This window comes from Vidua macroura, chromosome 5 (genome assembly GCF_024509145.1).
Source record: "Vidua macroura isolate BioBank_ID:100142 chromosome 5, ASM2450914v1, whole genome shotgun sequence".
Taxonomy (NCBI): domain Eukaryota; kingdom Metazoa; phylum Chordata; class Aves; order Passeriformes; family Viduidae; genus Vidua; species Vidua macroura.
In genome coordinates this window covers 39,321,066-39,340,071 of record NC_071575.1, presented here as the reverse complement: position 1 = coordinate 39,340,071, position 19,006 = coordinate 39,321,066, and the positions used below count along the sequence as shown (strand labels likewise).

General features: G+C 40.4%; 1 protein-coding gene across 4 annotated transcripts; it reads left to right on the top strand.

Annotated features, from left to right (window-relative positions):
• Positions 1 to 497: 497 nt before the first annotated feature.
• MDM2 (MDM2 proto-oncogene) lies at positions 498 to 18,489 on the top strand. Of its 4 annotated transcripts, none has more exons than XM_053977473.1 (12): positions 500 to 583; positions 975 to 1,056; positions 1,148 to 1,220; positions 3,820 to 3,894; positions 4,233 to 4,366; positions 4,526 to 4,575; positions 5,823 to 5,890; positions 6,040 to 6,133; positions 8,669 to 8,829; positions 9,783 to 9,938; positions 11,306 to 11,383; positions 12,916 to 18,489. In XM_053977473.1, the coding sequence occupies exons 3-12, from the start codon at positions 1,152 to 1,154 to the stop codon at positions 13,483 to 13,485; spliced, it is 1,455 nt and encodes a 484-aa protein (XP_053833448.1). In that variant the 5' UTR covers positions 500 to 583; positions 975 to 1,056; positions 1,148 to 1,151; the 3' UTR covers positions 13,486 to 18,489. The 4 variants fall into 4 exon arrangements, with proteins under 4 accessions (XP_053833450.1, XP_053833448.1, XP_053833451.1 ...); XM_053977474.1 differs by lacking the exon at positions 500 to 583 and adding an exon at positions 820 to 837; XM_053977475.1 differs by lacking the exon at positions 975 to 1,056 and having other exon boundaries at positions 498 to 583.
• The last annotated feature ends 517 nt before the right edge of the window (positions 18,490 to 19,006 follow it).

Sequence of the window (19,006 nt, the reverse complement as noted above, 5' to 3'; positions counted from 1 at the left end):
GAGAATTAGAAAAGGCAGTCAGACCAAAACCTAACCAGTTCGAGTTGAAGTGTAGCAACTAATAAGTACCTGTTAAAGTAACACACTTCCAAATGCCCTACATTTAAAAGATTCAGAAAATTGTAGAATGAGAGATGACGAGCATAGGACAACGTCCAATTATCTTTGTATGCAGAGTTTTCTCCTAGTTCCATCTCTTAAATATCTCTGAAAAAAAAAAAAAAAACCAACAAAAAAAACCCCAAAAAAACAAGTTAGAAGGCATGAGCGGCCGCTGGAAGAGGAACTGGTACCCAGAGGCGTTGCTGGGATGAGGCGGGCGGCCCAGCAGCCCCGGCCCAGCCGTGTCGCTGCCCTGGCAGAGGGCGCGGCTGGAGGGGGGAGCCTTTCCCGGCGGGCCGCTTCCCGCAGCGCCCTGGCAGCGCGGCCCGCCGCTCGCAGCCCAGGGGGCGCTGCGGCCACCAACATGGCGGCGGGCGGCGCGCGCGGCGCGGCGGGGCCGCGGTAGAGGGTCCGGGCAGGGCCCGGCGGTCCCGGCGCTCCGCCCGCCGCGGGCCGGGTAGCGGAGCGGGCGTGGCTGGCGGTGCGTGGGGATCGATCGCGGTTCGCTCGGGGGCCGAGGGGGCGCCGGGGGTCTCGCTGGCCGCTCGGGCGGCCGTCGGTGTTGGGGGAGGGGCTCCCGCCGGCGGAACGGGGCCAGGGCAGGCCGCGCCGGGTGGGTGGGTGCGGGGCGCGGGGACGCCGCTGTTCCTCCGCTGTTCCTCCGCTGTTCCTCCACTGCTCCTCCACGGCGCCGTCTCTCCACGGCGCCGGACCCCTCCGCGTTCGGCGGCTGCGGTGAGTCAGCGCCGGGCCCGTCGCGCCCGCCCGCCCCCCGCGGTGACTCGGCGGCGGCGCTGCGGGTCATGCTCAGGCATGTCGGGTCGGGCCGGGCCGGCGCGGGAGCTAAGCCCTGACTTGCCTCCTCTTGGCAGCGCTATATAAGGCCAGGCTCGGCCCGACTCGGCACAGACACCGCCGCCAGAGTCCAGCGTGTGGGCTGGACGAGGCACCGAGGTGAGTGGGCCCCGCCGGCGTGGCGGCTGCCGCCCGCCCGGGTTGTGTCGCTGCGTGCCGCGTTCTGAGGTTGTTCTCCCCTTAACTGCAGGCAAATGTGCAACACCAAGATGTCCTCCCTTACGGATGCCTCATCTGTCACCGCTTCGGAGCAAGAGGCGCTGGTCAGTAGCTGTTGGGCGCGTGGATTTTTTGCATGCTTTTTGCAGAGTTTTTAGTGGCTAATTCAGAAGAATCACTGTGCTTAGCGAGCGATGGCTGGGGAAAAGCCAGGAAGTCCAGCCAGTGAAGGTGATCTCTCTTTGATTCTGTAATAACCAAATCTTCAGCATAATTGAGAGTACAGGGTGATGGTATAGGTCTAGCCTGTTTCCTGGAGACGTTTGCTGTTTTTTGCTTTCTTTTAATAAAAAGGATCCTATGATCGGGTTTGATAGTGGTAAGTATTTCAGGTGGTAATTATTAACAGATCGTAAGCGCTTTGCAAAATCTCAATCATACAAAACATACTGTTGGGTGAAATAATCTGAAGATTTTCGACTTTCTCCTCTATTGGAATTTGTAAGAAGAGTCTTCATTTGTGTTTATGGCTTTGCATTTTCAGGCTTTCCTTGATACAGTGACAGTTCTGCGGCTTTGTCCTTAGTTTTCCTGAGGATTGAAGCCTTTTACACCTGAAATGCGAGTTACAAAACTGCATATATACAATGATGGTTGAACTGGATTATCTTGTCTAGAAGGGTAAAGCTTAAAAGTGTGGACTTGACAGTAGAACTTCAAAAAAGTGAAATTGTAGAAGAGCAGACTGTTTAAAATGGATTTCTTTCATTTGTGTCTTCCTTTTTTTTATGTCATCATATTGTGATATTACTGTGTCCTGTCAAATCTGCAAAGCTGTAGAACTTGGAGGAGTCAGGAGGAGAGGGCTGGGGAGTAAAAGTGGGCTTAGTTGTGGATTCAGAGTTTTGAAACTGCCTTGCTGTGCTTAGCTGTCAGTAGTACTTGGATAAGTTATTTTTTGCTTCCTTTATGAAACTAATATATATGCCACATGTTCTAAATAATTTAGTTCTTAGTAGGGGGTGAATGGACAGCTAATGTTGTCCACGCACTTAGTTATTTTTTTCATTATGTGTAATTCTTGCAACTAATATCTTGTTAACTCACTGAAACTTGTGTTAGTTTTAGCAGATCTTTGGAATGGAATGAAGGGTAGTTCCCCTCCTCCACCCTTCCCTCAAATATTTATTGCTTTCTCATGATATTTTATTCACACTTCCCTGTTTTGTTTTGGTGTGTTGTTTTTTTCTTTTACTTTCTGTGTTTATTTTTTACATTTTATTTTATCTAATATATCAGGATAGCTAAGTATTAGCCTGGTTTTAGAATGGTTATGCTGTTGTTAAAGAGGTGACACTAGAATATACTGCGCTGGGAGCATCAGTGGCTCCACAGGCTTTGCTGTCATGGCAGCCCCTGCAGCTTGTTCTGATCTGCTGCACTGGTGCTGGCACAGTTGTGTGGGACAGTGCAGTTTGTATGTATGGGGGAAGTGATTTTTCTTGTTAACGTTTCCTTCCTCTACCTTGGAAATTGTCACGGACTGACTGCAGATTAGACTGCTGGCATGGTGCGTGGGTGGGAGGCCATTGCAGAGGTGGGAGTGAGTGAAGTATGACCGAAGGGACGGAGTGTGCTTGTCCCAGCTAAGAAAAGTCTTCAGAGGTAAAGCAGCCCAGCTGGCAAATGCAAAACCAAAACCCAAGAAACTGTCACAGAAAGAGACTAAGAAAGAGCTGGACCAGTGTTTTATGACCTTGCACTCTGGACTAACGGTCACAGAGGTCTGTTTTCCATCCTCCCTGCCCTTTGGGAGTTGTGGCAATGGTTAAAGGAGTGAAAGTGAGTTCCCCAGGACCCAGCCCTGGACTTGCAACTAATGAACAAATTCTGTAGCTCCAATTAAGGAATTTGTATTTACCAATGTGTTGAGGTTTAACCCCAGCTGCCAACTAGGTAGCATAGAGCACCTTGTTCCCTGCCCCCCAGCCCCCTCCGCGGTGGGACGGGCATAATGAAAAAAGGCAAAATCTGTTCATTTAATAACGGAAGTATAAGAGTAACAGTAAAGAAAAGGGAGAGTAGTTAAATCCAAGGAAGACAAGTGTTGCACAGTGCAATTGCTTACCCACCTGCTGATGGATGCCCAGCCCACCCCCAAGCATCAGTCAGCACCTCCTGGCCAACTCCCCTGTTCATAATACTATGCCTGACATTCTGTGGTATGGATTATCCCCTTGGCCAGTTCAGGTCAGCTGTGCTGACCATGTTCCCTCATGGCTTGTTGTGCACATCCTCACTGGCAGAGTGTGGGACACTGAAAAGTCCTTAATTTTGTGTAGCTACTTAACAACAACAAAAACATCAGTGTGTTGTGAACATTATTCTCTCTCTAAATCAAAAATGCAGCACTGTACGAGCTACTAGGAAGAAAATTAACTATCCCAGCTGAAACCAGGGGCCAATGAAAGACTGGGGTTTGAGCTAAGATGTACAGTGTATGACAAATATAGTATGATTTAATTCATATTATTTGCTTTTAAGTTTGAACTTTACAAAGTGAAAAACTTGAATGAAGATAGGTTTTAATGCAGTTGTATGTTTGCATATCAGATTAATGCAGAAGGAGAAGGACAGCTGGTATAAATAAATGTTTTATTGGTGAATAATTAGTGCATATTGTTTTTCTCCTTCCACACACAGGTTAAACCAAAGCCACTGTTGTTGAAATTGTTAAAGTTAGCTGGTGCTGAAAAGGACACTTTTACTATGAAGGAGGTGAGAACTTTTAACCACTAAAGGTAGACTACAGTGAGTGTTTTGGGTTGGGTAAATGGAAGGGACAGTATTGTTCATAGCTTGTCTAGAAATTGAGATAAGACAATGTTTATTCTCCTACTGACTGGGTATTTAGCAAGTTTCTCAGAAATCTGAACAAAAGTTTCTGGTGGTCAGTAGAATAGTAGTGTTCTTCTGGAATGATAGATGAAAATCTGTCGGCTCAAAGAGAATTTTAGGCAGAGTTTGAAGAGTAAATTTCAATGTATTTAATATGTTTTGTCTCTTACACTTTAAGAAACAACCTGAATATTTAATATCTCTATTTTATTTCACAGGTAATATTCTATATTGGACAATATATTATGTCTAAGCAATTATATGATGAAAAACAGCAGCATATTGTACACTGTGCAAATGATCTCCTGGGGGATTTATTTGGAGTAACAAGCTTTTCAGTAAAAGAACACAGGTAAAATGGGATTCTTTTCTGAGAGTCTGGTTGGGAAATAATGAAGAACATCATGCATATGTCCCTTTTTTAACTCTTCGTGTCTTCAAAGATGGTAAGCTCTCTTTTATGGTTACATGAAGCTAACTTGTATCATCTCTTTCTTTACCCTTATTTAAGGAGACTATATTCAATGATTTCCAGAAATCTGATAGCAATCAATCAACAAGGTAAGCTAGTTTAGGAGGGTGATTTGTTTGAGAAACAGCAGTAGGGAAAATAGAATTTACATAATGAATCTTGCAGGTAGTGATCAGATAACAGCGAGCTCTCCATTATTAGCTATTTGGCTTTGCTCACTATAGTCCAGAGCAATCACAAAAGGTGAATCAAAGCAAGCACTTGTTCCCTCAGGAGGAGAAAAAAAATGGGTAATTTTATTGGACCAGAACCAGAAAAAACACAGAGCTGAATAAAAAGGCTACTAAATTACAAACTTAAGTCATTTGCTTGTATTTGTTACTGATAAAGCCCTCAACAACATACAAAATTTTAATATTAAAAATAAGCTTATTAAACTTTCGCCAGCAATAAAATCAGGGCAAAGGCTCTTTTTATATTAAAGTTCTGTTTTAATTTTCACAGCTGAATGTGAAGTGCATTTAGAACTGGTCATTCTTAGCTATATTCAGCCCTTTTTTAAATGGGCTGTATACTTTTAAGTATCTTTGTGGTGATGCTGTGGATAGCCACTCCTTAAATGCAGAATTGTTATACACAGTCCTGTGCAGTATAAAAAGTGCTCAATATAGCTGTAATTTTTGCCTAATATAGGGTATGAAACAGAAGTTAAAACAATGGAAGCCATTTTGTAAATTGGCCTCTAAGTCTGTATAAAGACACCCTTTGTTTCTGATTTTTCCTAAAGGCAAGTGTTCAGCTGCTGAAGATGGGAAACATACTCTCTTTGTCATCCCCATTGTTAACCTTGCAAACTTAAATTTATCTTCCAATTCTTTTTTCATGGAAGACTCTTTATTAATTTAGGATCTGTCTGTTTGTAAGCATATATCATTAACAACAGCTAATTTTTCTTCTATTGCATGTCTTTTAAACTCATGGGTCCCATAAGATAAGTAGTAAAAAGCAATTTGGGGAGGAGCAAGTAATTACATTTCCTTCTTATATTCTTTTATATCTGCAGAATCACAGTTTTATACACAGACTTCATTTGAAGCTGTTTATAACAGAATTCTGAGCTGCTTTCAGTTGACATTTCTTCTTTCTCCCCACATTTCCACTTCAGTGATGTTATAGGGAAGGTCCTGCACACACCTGAAAAACAAAGGAACAGTGTGTTTTTTCCATTGTTGCAAAATGTCTGGATTTAAAATTTTACTTAGAATTTACTTTTTCAGCCTGAAATTGACTTTTTCTGCTATATTGTATTATGAGTTTTATTTTGGTTTGGTTTCAGACTCTACCCTTGGTGATACACCTGAGGATGATGCCACATCTCAGCTTGAAGAAGAAAATGTTATTAAGGTGCTATTTTTATTTTATTTGAATAAATTTTCTGAGTTGTACATTCTATTCAACTTCGCATGATAGTGTCAGTGGTTTAATGTAGTAAGTTGATTCTTGCATTTTACCTCATATTTATGCTCAGGCTTACTCAGTATTTCTGTTATCAGGAGTCTAGGCAAGAGTTAGAAGAGAACCAGACTTCATCAAACGTGGCTTCCCAACCAACGACATCTTCTAGGAGGAGGACACACAGTGAATCTGGTATCTGAAAATTTATGATGCAGAGCTTTCAGTAGCATGGCCACTTGGAGGGAAAAGCTACATTCTCTTGCCTTGCTGACTTGAAAGATGCTGGCAAATACTGCTCATGTTTCTTTGCTTATCTAAAACAAAATGTTCAGTCTGGAAGAAAAACACAATTTCTTGCATTGCTCCAGTGTCATGTTACCGTTTGGATGCCTAGAATTGTTAGTAAGATGATGGAATAACTTACTCCACAGCTCCGTTAAACTTTTTCACATCAGCAGGACTTTATCAGTTGTGTTATCTTCATGATTTGTTTGTAATCTACTGATACCATCAAATTAATTTCAATTCCCTCTGTAGACAGCCACAAAATTTGAAATTTTGTTTGTTCATTAAAGCCAGTTTTCTTTGGATTTCAACTGGTGGGAGGCATCAAAGGTGTGGTAGTAACACAGGATGATTTTGGATATATTCAGGTACCTCACCATTCATTAAGCACTTGTTAAAACATCTGGTGACCTAAGCATCATATTTGCCTCCCCTTTGTCTTTACTGTGGTTATTCAATAATCACTGGCAAGTACATTTTCAAAACACAAATTGTTGTTTCTGATAAGTAGCAATAACAATCTGGTCAGTGTAAACCTGGTTTAGCTTCTCAATTGAAGTGTTCTCTACAGTTCTATGTACATATTATTCTGTGAAATTTCTTACATTAGTTTGTTCCATCACTTACTGTCTTGCCTCATGACTTGGTGGTTGCACTTACCTGGGCAGTGATAACCTTCTGTCACTGCATAGAACCTCCTTTTCTTTACTTGCTCAGGAGCATTTTTCAGTTCCTCAGCTTTCAAGTAGTATTTTTTGTGTCCCTCATAGGCCACAGTTACGTTAAGTCAGTCCCAAACCAGTGCTGCGTTGCTGAGCGGTTTGCACTAAATTAAAAGAACATTTTAATGTTGTAACTAAAACTGATGAAAGGATGGAAAGTCTTGGTTAAACATCACAACCTGTAATATTTTGGCATGACACAGAGCACATAAGGTTCTGGGTTATGCTTACTTATTGTAGGTTTGATTATTAACTCTTGCCTTGCATCCATTTATTAGTTTGTTACAACCTTAAGAGTTCTTTTAATATAGTGTTTTTATATACACTTTTTTTCTAATTTATAGGAAATCTTCCCTTTAAACCACTATTATTGTTAAATTGGGACAGTAGTGGCTCCTTTGGAGCCACTTAAATAGTATGTAGAGACCTTGTGGTGATACAGTATCAGTACGGCATGGAGCCATGACAACTAAATGAGGACAACGATGGACAGGAGCAACCTTTGGGCCTGGGGGCACCAAGTTTGGTGGGGCTCTCAGGGCGGAAAAAAGAAAAGAAAGGGGCTGAGCCAAGAAGCACCAAGGGAGAGTAAGAGAAGTCTCAAAGTATGTACAAGTGTTTTGTTCTCTTTTTTTTTTTTTTTTTGGTTGTTTTTTTAACAATGAAAGATTCAAGACTTGAAGACTTGCGGATTGTCACAGTGTGATTTGCAAGGCGAGGGAGACGGGGGCAGCAGAGGGTGGGTGCAAAAGGCACCTGTAGCAGGCTGATACTGAGGCCTATTGAACCAAAAGTTGTTAGCATCTTGGGAGGTTTTCACTCTGCTGTACTGACATGCTGAATTTGCAACACGTTTTTATATAAAATTGCAAATCAAATGCTCTAGAAGTCAATGGAGCTGAATTTTGACTTACCTACTGCTAAAATGCTGTGCTCTTAGTCCTTACACTGCTGTAGGTGATTGTTCCAAAACACAATGTAGTTACAAAGCATTGTCTTTTTGCCTTCAAACCAAGCATGCTTAGTATGCAGAGCTTAAAGCAATGCTTTCAGAGTTCAGCTTTTACATAGTATGTTGGAAGATTTTCTTGCTAGGGTGCGATGAAAGTTCTAATAGCTTGTTATAAAAATCTTGTTGGGCAAATACAATTACATATAGTGCAACTATTCCCTGATAAATATGTTGAGGTGTCTGAAACTTGAACCTGAACTTACCTTGCTTAGCACAAGGTGTTCTGTATGCATGTGAACTGGGAGCTAAGTGCTCTATCTCACTATAAATTCTGGGGTGAACTCAGAAGCCCTCTGAAAATGCCTTTCTATCTGTTGCCTGTAGAGGGAGTGAGGACAAGTAAGATTTTAATTGTATTTCTTTAAATTAGGAAGGTTTAATGTCATGTGTGGAGTAATAATTCTTTCAAATTTGCAATTGTTTTCCATGTGGAGACTGCCACTCATAAATTGTATTGATGAGACAAGTGGGGAAAGGCAGCCCCTGAAGTAATGGTTACAGAAATGTTTCACACTGTATGGATATAAGAGTTATTGTGTCTTTTTAAATAAGTCTTAGTGCCTCTTTGCCCATAAAAAACGTACTGTAATATTTTACTTTATTAGATTTCTTTGTAGTAAATTGTAGTTTAAGCTTCTGTTTAGAAAATTCAAAACTGCACATCGTATAGATGTTTTTGAGTAATAAAAAATTCTTGACTATGCCCAGAAAAAAATTCTTCAGATGATCTGCACAGTGAGAGAAGAAAGCGACACAAGTCAGAGAACATTTCGGTGACGTTTGATGAAAGTCTCTCATGGTGTGTTGTCAGTGGTCTGTGCCATGAAAGAAGCAATAGCAGTGATTCAACAGATTCTCTTTCCATGCCTGTAAGTCAAAATAGAAAAGTATTTTTGGTACAAATTTTGCAGATGACACAAGTGCAAACATGCATCTGAAAACACAATGTTCTTAATTAAAAGCAGGAGTGCCTGCAGTGGTGTCTGAGGAAAGAAAAGAGGTTGAAAGAAAAGTAGGTGTGTGGGTGGAGTGGGGTTTTTCATAGGTCTGCTGGCAAAGCTGAAGTGAATTTTTTTAAAATATTAATGTTGAATAGTCTTTAAAAACACAGTATGGAAAAATGTCAGATGTATTTTGTGTTTTAAAATAAGTATTTCTTAGAGTGCTAAGAGACAAAAAAAGTAATTCCATATTTCAAAGTTAGGTGTTAGTTCTGGTACAGCTTTGGTAACTGTACCCAGTGGAATGGATGCTGATGGTGCATTGTTTTAATTTGTCATGCCACAACTTGGAAGTTTTGTATTGTTTTTAGCAAACACCAGGGCAAATTTGTGGTTCATTAAGTCATGAAGAGCTGAACTAATAGTATTTCTAGTCACATACTGTGTTCTAAATTGACAGAACTTATACTGTATTTTCAGTCTTCCTATTTTGTAATTGTTAGCCATGGTCTCAGTTTAAACAGAGTTTATGAGAATAGGTAATTTAATGACATGCAGCCAAAAGATACCGTCTTCTTGCATCTGTTCTTCCACTTTTTAGGAGGGACTTTCTGAAATAATAATTGCAGTCTTTCAGCTGCCTGTAGGCAGAGTGCAGTTTCTTATTACAGAGCCAGCAAAAGGCTTCCAGACCTAGCTTTATTTTTACCCACCTATAATTTATCTCATAAAAAGTACTGTCTCACAGCAGCTGGTCCTTTTTCTTCCATAGCTAATTATACTGAGTAGTACTGTTTTATTCTAAGAGTTGTTTTATCAGCAATGTTATGTATATGGACCGGTGAGGTTGAATGTGTGTTTTCTTTTTTTGTTTTCTTCAGGATCTTGATGCTAGTTCATTAAGCGAAAACTCGGATTGGTTTGACCACGGTTCTGTATCAGACCAGTTCAGTGTTGAGTTTGAAGTTGAGTCTATTTATTCAGAAGATTATAGCCATAATGAAGAAGGGCAGGAGCTCACTGATGAAGATGATGAGGTACTATCTGCTTTCCTTGTTTGACCTTGGGGGGAGGGGATGAGAAGGAAAAAGAATTTCAACATGAAAAATTCTTGTAATTTTCCAAGGAGAACTCTTCAGGTATATTTTGGAGCTGCATGTGCTGGTGTCACAATCTGTACCCAGTTGTTCATTAAATCAAATTACGTGTCAGTACAGTTGGGTCACCCTTATACAACCCACCAGCCAGTGACTGAAACAATGCTGAGACTTTCTGCAGGCTCTGAAATGGGCTGGATAGGAAAGTCTGGGTGCTTAACTTCTCTCACCAGCTGTTGAAGTCAGTGAAGCATGTGTACTATAGTCTTTCTGCATTTTTAATTCTAGAAGCTTTGACAACACTTGATACCAAAGGAAACCTTTCTGAGTAACTCTTTCCAAAGGGATATGTCCAAGTTTTTTGCCTCTATGAATTTAAATGTTTCATAGAGATACTGAACCAAAGTTTTAGGAATCTTTATTAGTAGGCAAGACAGAAAAATTTGGATTACTGCAGTTTTCAAGAGTTTTCTAGAATGTCAGGAATGAAGTGAGAATGTATGTGGGGTTTTCTTTCTGGGTTAGCTTTCTGTTACTTTAGAGAGGTTAATCAGCTCACGGCAAGACTGAGTGAGTACCAAAGGCAGAATTCACTAGGGACATACATGATTGTATACCTGAGAGGCTGAATGGGACTGACTGTACTGATGTACACCAAATTGTAGTGTAGTGCAGAGCTGCACCCTGAGAGAGGATGGTAATTTGGAGGAGGAAAGGATTGAGGTGTGCCCCTGCTCCAGACAGTAATTTTGGGAATTGCAGAATGACTGGTGTTCGAAGGAGCCTCTGGAGGTTGTCTTACCCATCTGTCCTGGCTCAGGCAGAGCTGATTGCCCAGGTCCATGTCCAGATGTCTTGACTGTATCCAGGGATGGAGCTTCATAGATGCTCAGGGCAACCCATGCCAGTGCTCCTTCATCCTCACAGTAAAAGGTGTCTCCTGATATTCAGAGGGAACCTCCCGTGTTTAATTTGTGTTAGTTGCCCCTTGTCCTGCCACTGGACACCACTGAAAAGGGCATGGCTCTATGTTCTTGATGCCATCCTTTCAGGTATTTACCCACATGGACCAGGCACCCCCTCCCCTGAGCCTTCTCCAGGCTGAGCATTCCCAGCTCTTTCAGCCTTTCCTCATATGAGAGCTCCTCTAATCCATTAATAATCTTAATAGCCCATCCCTGGACACTCTCCAATAGCTTGCTATCTGAAAATCTTATCAGGTTAAAAATATTTGTGTTTTTATTAAATGCCGAAAGCTAGTTATATATATATACATATATATATAAATTTTTAAAAATTTAAACTAGGTTTATCAGCTGACTATTTATCAGGACGAAGATAGTGATGCTGATTCATTTGATGAAGATCCAGAGATTTCTCTAGCTGTGAGTAAAAACTTGTCTGGTGAAGCATGGTAAATCGGGTAAACTGACACATAGAGTAGAAAAAGTATAGATGAATTCTATTGCTACCTGTGATTTTTTAAGAATTTAATTGACTTTTTCTATGCATGAAGATTCCAATACAATATTTTAATTACTGATTATTAAGGAACATGTGATTATTAAGGAATCTTGTTTTGTTTTTTTTTTTTTGTTTAATGGTTAATAAACTTCCTAATCCATTAATCCCATGCTAATTTACCGTTTCATTGACTTAATGGAAGGAAGTTATTTGGAGCCTAAATCTGACTTTCTGCACAAAATGGAAAAAAATTAAAATCATAGTCATGTACATTTTAAAAACTCTTCCTATAAGTCAGAATACCTAGTTTTATTGTCCGGCTTGAATGAAGGTATCTGTAACATACAGATATGAAGGCAAGCCTTTTTTCAGAACAGTACTGTTAAAGTAAAAGAGGCCTCTACTACATTCTGTGAGACCGTTCTTGAAGAGTGGGAACAAATTGACAGCCTAGAGGCAAAGTATGGAGATGTTTGTGAAAAAAACACTGCATTTTAATTCTAGCGTGTGCTATCTCCTTATTTACATTTGCTTTTCACATTTGATGCATGAATATGAATTAAAGCTGATTTGTGGAACTGTGAAGTGTTCCAGTCCTGTGATAGTCTGTAGGACTGAGGGACTTGGTGTGTTAAGAAGGCTGGCCACCTTCTGAAAACATAGCAGGGTTTATGTGTGGAAAATAGAGACCTGTACATTATTTTTAGGATGTAAAATTTGTCTTATAAGCTTTTGATGTTACTGATGTTATTCAGGACTTGTGTAAGTAAGTTTTGGGTTGTTTCTTTTTTGTTTTGATTTCTCCTACAGCTTGCATTTTTTCTAAGAAGGGTCTCTGTCCTTAAAAGCAAAGTGTATTTTTAACGAAATAGTGGTTTATTTTCATTGTACTCCATGGAGTAACCTCTGAGAGGCTGATGCAGCACTTTGTTTTTGCCCTTTTTTTTTTTTTTTCCCCCTTCTTCCCGTCTGTTTTTGCGCTGGCCGATGTTTTCTCTGGTGCGGCTGTGTCGGAGCGCCCTCACCCGGCCGCTTTGTGCACCAACAGCTCAGCAAACCGCAGGGAAAGGGTCCCTCTGTCTTGAATAGCTGCCGTTGCAGAAGTCCATAGTCGAAAAGAAGGGAAATTATGGCCTTTTTAACGAGTTTTTCATGAGGGCCTCTGAGTAGTTTTGTGGTCTGCTTTCTGCAGTTTTGCATATGAAATAATGAATTGTTCTATTCACAAACCTACTGCAAAATGAAGGAAAGCCAGAGTCCTTTTAAAATAAGAACCATTTTAATCTAGAACTGTAAAATGCAGCCAAAACCACTGAATGGAATTTTAAAATTGTAAACAAGTTGATAGCTCAACATAATAATTATTTTGGCAGTAATAAATTGTTTATAATGTCTGAATACTTCAGTTGTGTTCCAAGTAGCTTAAGCTGTTCCAACCTTTGATTCACTAAAGGATTATTGGAAGTGTCCCGAATGTAATGAAATGAATCCTCCGCTTCCACGACATTGCCACAGATGCTGGGCCCTTCGTGAGGATTGGCTTCCAGATGAAAAGAGTGAGAAATTGGAAAAGAGCAAATTAGAAGCTTCCTTTCCTGCAGAGTCTGGAGAAGGTTTTGATGTTCCTGACTGCAAGACAACAAAAATGACTGAAGATAAAGAACCAGCTGTGGATGAGAATGAGGATAAAGCAGTACAGCTTTCTGAGTCCCAGGAAAGTGAAGGTTATTCCCAGCCATCAACATCAAGCAGCATGTTCTGTAGCAGTCAGGAGGACTTCAAGGAACCCGAGAAGAGAGAAATGCAAGACAAAGAGGAAAGCATGGAATCCAGTCTGCCTGTTACCAGCATAGAGCCGTGTGTCATATGTCAGAGCAGACCTAAGAATGGCTGCATAGTACATGGCAAAACGGGACACCTCATGTCATGTTTTACCTGTGCAAAAAAGCTCAAGAAGAGGAACAAACCCTGCCCAGTGTGTAGGCAGCCCATACAAATGATTGTACTAACTTATTTTAGTTAGACATGTGTTGACTGGAAAGCTGCAAAAGAAAGTTCATAAACTGGTTAAGAGAGTAAGAAATTATTTTTGTATGCTTATTGGAAAATTAATATTTTGTGTCTCTTGGCGTTCTGTCTGAAAAATAATTGCTGACATAACTGCACTGGAGTTAAGAGGTTTGCCTAATACTTATAAGTCAACTCGGAGATTTTAAATCCCTCTCAGTAGAAGTAACCAGGTCCTCTAAACCACCTGCCTCTCCAAGTGTTTTAATGTTCCATGCAAGTTAGTGACATTTGTTTTATTGAATTAAATACATTCATTAAAATCTCAAACTTGGTAATTGTTGGAAGAGAGACATGTTGAAGTGTTTATTTCTGCAAGTTCCTCATTTAAGAAAATATATTATCCAGGTTCCATTTTTTGTTGCTTGGTGAAGACATAAGGCTCAATCAGACCCCTCTGAATAAGTCAGTAAAATGAATAAATAGAATCTTTTCTTAAATTCTTTCAATTAACCAAATTCTGTGGAAGATCTTATCAGGAAGTAGGGAAAGATGTGGTAGAAAATAATTAATACTTTGGAAACAGAAAAAGGTATTGTGTGTCTTATTTTTGTGGTGTGCATTGTGAACTTAAGGGCTGTGTGTCCCCTGAGAAGTCATTGATCCAAGCTCAGTCATACAGTTCTCTCTCAAACGTCCTGTGAAACTCACATTTGTGGGTTTGGAGGTCTGTACTGATTATGATTATTATTAATTTAGCATCATGAAACAAGTCTTAGGCAGACTTGTTGGAAGGATATGAAGGATATACTATGAACTGTCATGCCAGGTAGTCTTAGGGGACAGTTGTTTTTCTGCACTTCTTTCTGACTTAGCAGAATACATTCACCTGTATTGCTACATGCACTGTAATAAAAAAAGAAAAAAATTCACCTTCATCTGCAGAAACAATTAAGCCGTGCAGTTCCAGTCCACATTCTTGTAAGTGTGGTAGTCTTTCCAACTCACTGTACTTATCTGTATCACAAAAATTCTGAAAATCTTTTGCAAGGTGTTTGGCCAACTCAAAGTTGGTCTCGTTGGACCTGTCCTTTACTGCTTTTAGCTCTTGTCTCCTCACTGTACTTTGTCAAAGACTTTGTGAAACTTACCAGTTCTGTGCCCAGGGAGTCTGCTGCCTGCCTCAGTTCTGGGGCCCTTCAGGCAAGGTAGTGTGAGTGTGGGAACCAGGATGTGGTAAAGATCACTCAGCTGCCTTTCACATGGAGTTTCTGTACCCAGTGAGTGATACTTACTCCTTTGGAAAACTATGTTACAAGAGAACTTGTATATTTTTAGAACTTTTTATTTTTACATGTAGTTGCTGATTGTCTGCCCAATAGGGAATGGCAGATAAACAGTCAGGGGAGTGCCAAGAGTAGAGATGTAGTCCAAGTGCAGGAATTGTGCTGTGTTACCATTTTACAGCTTCCCTAACACCAGCAGTATAAAATTGCTAATGCCTGTGTGCTGGCACAGACTCCTACTGTTCTTCTTAACTGCAGAGCTGCAAATGCCTGGAAGCACCCAGGAAAAGGACAAAAAGACATACATGAGAGACGTAGTAAATCTTTGGTTGTGACTCGGTTGAAAAGTAGTAACTTTATAGGTAAAGACTGAATTATTGGGATCATTCTTATTTTGGTCATACATTTGAGCTATTTCTTTGCCAGTAAAAGATACTGGTGTACGCGAAGTTCTAGCACAGTTAATTTTAAGTAAACAAAATATAAACCACAGTTGTATTCATTCAAATTCTTGCAAGTTTCTTGCCTCCTGCACTTTGTAAAGGGACATTAGGTAGCTGGAAGTTATTGGAAGTTTTTTGATCGGCAGAAACCTTTCATGGGTTTTATAGGATTTGATAATCCTTCAGCCTGAGATAGAGAAGGCCTTTGGGCAAATAATTTTTTCAAGTAGGGATACTAACAGAAGGCTACTTGCCTTACCTTGCACTTCCTATTAATGTTTTTTTTTTATTTTTGATTTTATAAACTTAGGTGCTGTGAGGCTTGCAGAGGCTCTTCATTGCACCTGCAGGTGAGAGAGAACTGTAGATGTGCATATGCAGAAGCATCAATAACATGGGGACTATACCTAAAAAGTTTCTTCTTATGAAGCTTTGTCCACTGCATTGTCTCCCATGTCTTCCCCTCTCTCAGCATGATGCCTTCTCTGCAGTGGCTGCCCTGGCTGTGTAATTGCAGTGCTGGGGGAGCAGCTGTCCTTACCTAGTTCCTGTTGGGACAAATTGTACCATCTGCTCTTGGCATTCTTTTCCAGTCACATGCCTTCTGTTGCAGAGAATAGCCCTGGAAATACCTTCCACTTGCTGGTGGGAGGAAATGGGGCATTTTAATTTCTGCAGCTGCAAATCACTGTGTCAGGTGTTTTGGTTTAAGTTATATTTTATGCTTAATATTATTCTTAATGACTTCTAGTGCAACTTAAGTTTGGTTGGTGTGGGTGCATGCCTTCCAAATGGAAGTGATGGGTATTGATGCCTGTTCCCGTTGGGGACACTGGCAGGCAAGTGCAAGTGCAGGCCTGTGCCCGGGGGCTGTGTCACAGTGACTCCCGTGGTGCCTCCTGGCTGTGGCCTGGAGCCTTTGGCTCTGCCTCCACCCTGTCTCCCGGCCTGGCTGTGCTCGGTGTGTGGTCATGAGCAGTGAGCACCCTGCTTGTTCTGGCCTTGGGTAGTAAACACGTTCCTGGCCTTGAGTAATAGCACAAAAATAAGTAAAGTTTTGGTACAAAACTTTAGAGATCCTTATTTAATATCGCACACATTTTAATCTTTAATTTATTGTTGTTTGTAAATATCCTTGTGCTCACAGTTGATGTTTTGAGCTCTAATTTATTGAATTAGTCTACTGCTACACGTGTAGTTATAATGATATGCTTATTTAGTAAATCACAGGCTCAAGAAAAATATTTTAAGAAATGTAGCATTAAAATTCAGATAAATACTTGTATTATATTCCGATTGAGAAGGGCACAGGAAGATTTATGGCTATGTTTCCTATTTGCCTTCCTTTGAAATCACCTAAACAAGATTTATTGAATAGAGATGGTGCTGGTCCAGCATCAGCATAGTGAAAATATTTTGGTGGTGTTTTGCTTTCCTTTGGAATGCTTTTGCATCCCTCAGTACAGCCAAGGAGCTGACTGACTGCTTCCAGGTGCTGGTAACATTCGAGGTCATGGTCTAGGAGATGCAGGATGGTGATGAGAGGCGCTAAGGTTAATTTGCAAAGGTGGTAATGGCTTTTGCCTTTGGACACATGACCATGAAGGTTGCAGGGGAGGCCAGATGCCTACAGGATGTGACTGTGTGTGATTTTCAGTAATTTTCTTTTCTTAGTCTCTTCCTTCTTGCACATCAGGTAGACAATAGTTATGTACAAATGGTGCAAGAACTTGCATTTATTCTTTTTTAGAAAGTACAGTAAACCTACTTGTTGTTTAAATACAAGTCTTTAACTATTTACCTATTTGTTAGTATGGACATTATATAAGTATTGAAATTCACCCCACAGCAGCAGGATTGTGGGCTGTGCCGTCCTGCGCCTCTCTCCTTAGCAGATGATTTAGAAAGGGTAAAAGTGCTTGAAAATGATCACTGGTGAAAGCTTACATTCCTTCTAAGAGTGTGGTACGATTTTTATCACTGAGTTCTGTTTGCTGTACATTTGTTCAAATGTCACTGTCTCTGAAGTGTCTGTGGGTATGAAGATTTTTTCAGATTTTTTTCTCTTATGACTAATTTGAGGAAAATTCCTTGTTCTTACAGAGAGTGTCAGCAAGAATAATTGTTTCAGAAAATTGTATCTTACAGAAGAGAGATTAGAAAATTATTAAAACCTGAATGAAACTGAATAAACCTACTAAATAGGATGAAAATAGGGATGAAGATTTTTTTTCTTCCCCATCTTAATCTAAGGCTGTTGTTCTGTTAGGGCATAACTTTAGGTAGAGTCTATAATTTTGAAGCAAGTAATTTATTCAGCATATTAACTTAACACACATATGGTGGGGCAGGAATTATCCCTTATGGATGGTACAGCATTTTGTTGTGCTCATTTGGTCTGAAAAGGGGCATTTGCTGTTGTGGGGCTTCCCTGTGGGGAGGAGCATATTGGACACGTTCATGGGACTTGTGGACAGGCAGTGTTGTCATGGAGGGGCTGTGGGGCAACCTTGGTCCCACAGTACAGCAGAGCCTTGCTGGAGCATCAGCCTTCTCCTTTTTAGGCCCTGCCCTGCCTTTCCAGCTCCTCCATACTGGAGTCCAAGGCACATCTTGTTCTTTAAAGGTTCCACAAGCAAAGCACAAAACCCAGCTTAAGGTTTTAACAATTGATTGCACTTACTGAACATGAAAAATTGTTGCTTTTAACTAAAGTGTGGGGGTTTTGTTAGTTTTTTTTTTTTTTTTTAGCACAGATGCACTGAAAGCTTCAAGTGAATGCTTCTTTCATGTATCTATAGCTATATTATACATGTGAAATTTGTCAGTGATACTTAAAAAGGTGGTGACTCCCCTTTTGAGTAGATGCTTTAGCTTAACAGCCTGCTTTTAAAGGACAGTTCTTGGTCTTGAGCCACAGTAGTGGCTGTCAGGATGATGATTATTTAACACCTAAAATACCAATGGCTTTTCTAAAACCAGAATCTTTGTTGTCTGACTACACATAGCTGGGATGACTGTTGAATAGAGTAGTTATAGTGAATTTAAATAACTATGCAACACACTTTCAAGAGCTTTACCTGGTGCATTACTTTCCAGCTACCCAGTGCATGTGTGACCACAGTCAGTAATCATTAAAATGCAAGTATCCACTCCAATTCCACACAGTATAGACCCATTTATGAGAAGTTTCACATGTGTTGCATTTATATTTCAGTTTTTCCTTTTCTGATGAAAATTGAGTACTGTGTTCCATTTAAAAGCTTTAAATAAAGATTTGTTTATATACTACATGGTGCTCTTTTTTTTTTTTCATGTCAATTACTTGATTGTTAGAAGTTCTGGTACTTTGTTTTCACACAGATTCTTACTTTTGTGAGCCAGGACACAGGCTGTTTCTGCCCCCACTCAGCCACTGGACTGCTGACTTGTGTCAGATTTCTTTTGGGAGATTTTAACTCAAGGAATCTCTCATTCTTCCTGCTACAAGTGGCAGGATCAGTGACAGGATTTAGTGGATAATTACTTCTCTGTGTGGTAAACAACCCACAGCAGATCAGAAAAAAGGTGAGAAAAGGTAGAAAATGCAAATGGTTATGAGGAAGACATTCAAAAAACCAGTCTCTTGCACACACAGCCCTCATTGGTATTGGCATTGCTGTTTCAAGTTCTGAAGTGGATTTGCACACTGAATGTGGCCATCTGGCAGACAAATGGCTGCCCAAGCTCCATAGCCCAGCTGGTAGGGCTTGGTGTGACAGGCAGCAATGCCTCAGGAAAGGATTAACTGAATTCCTGCATTTTTTTA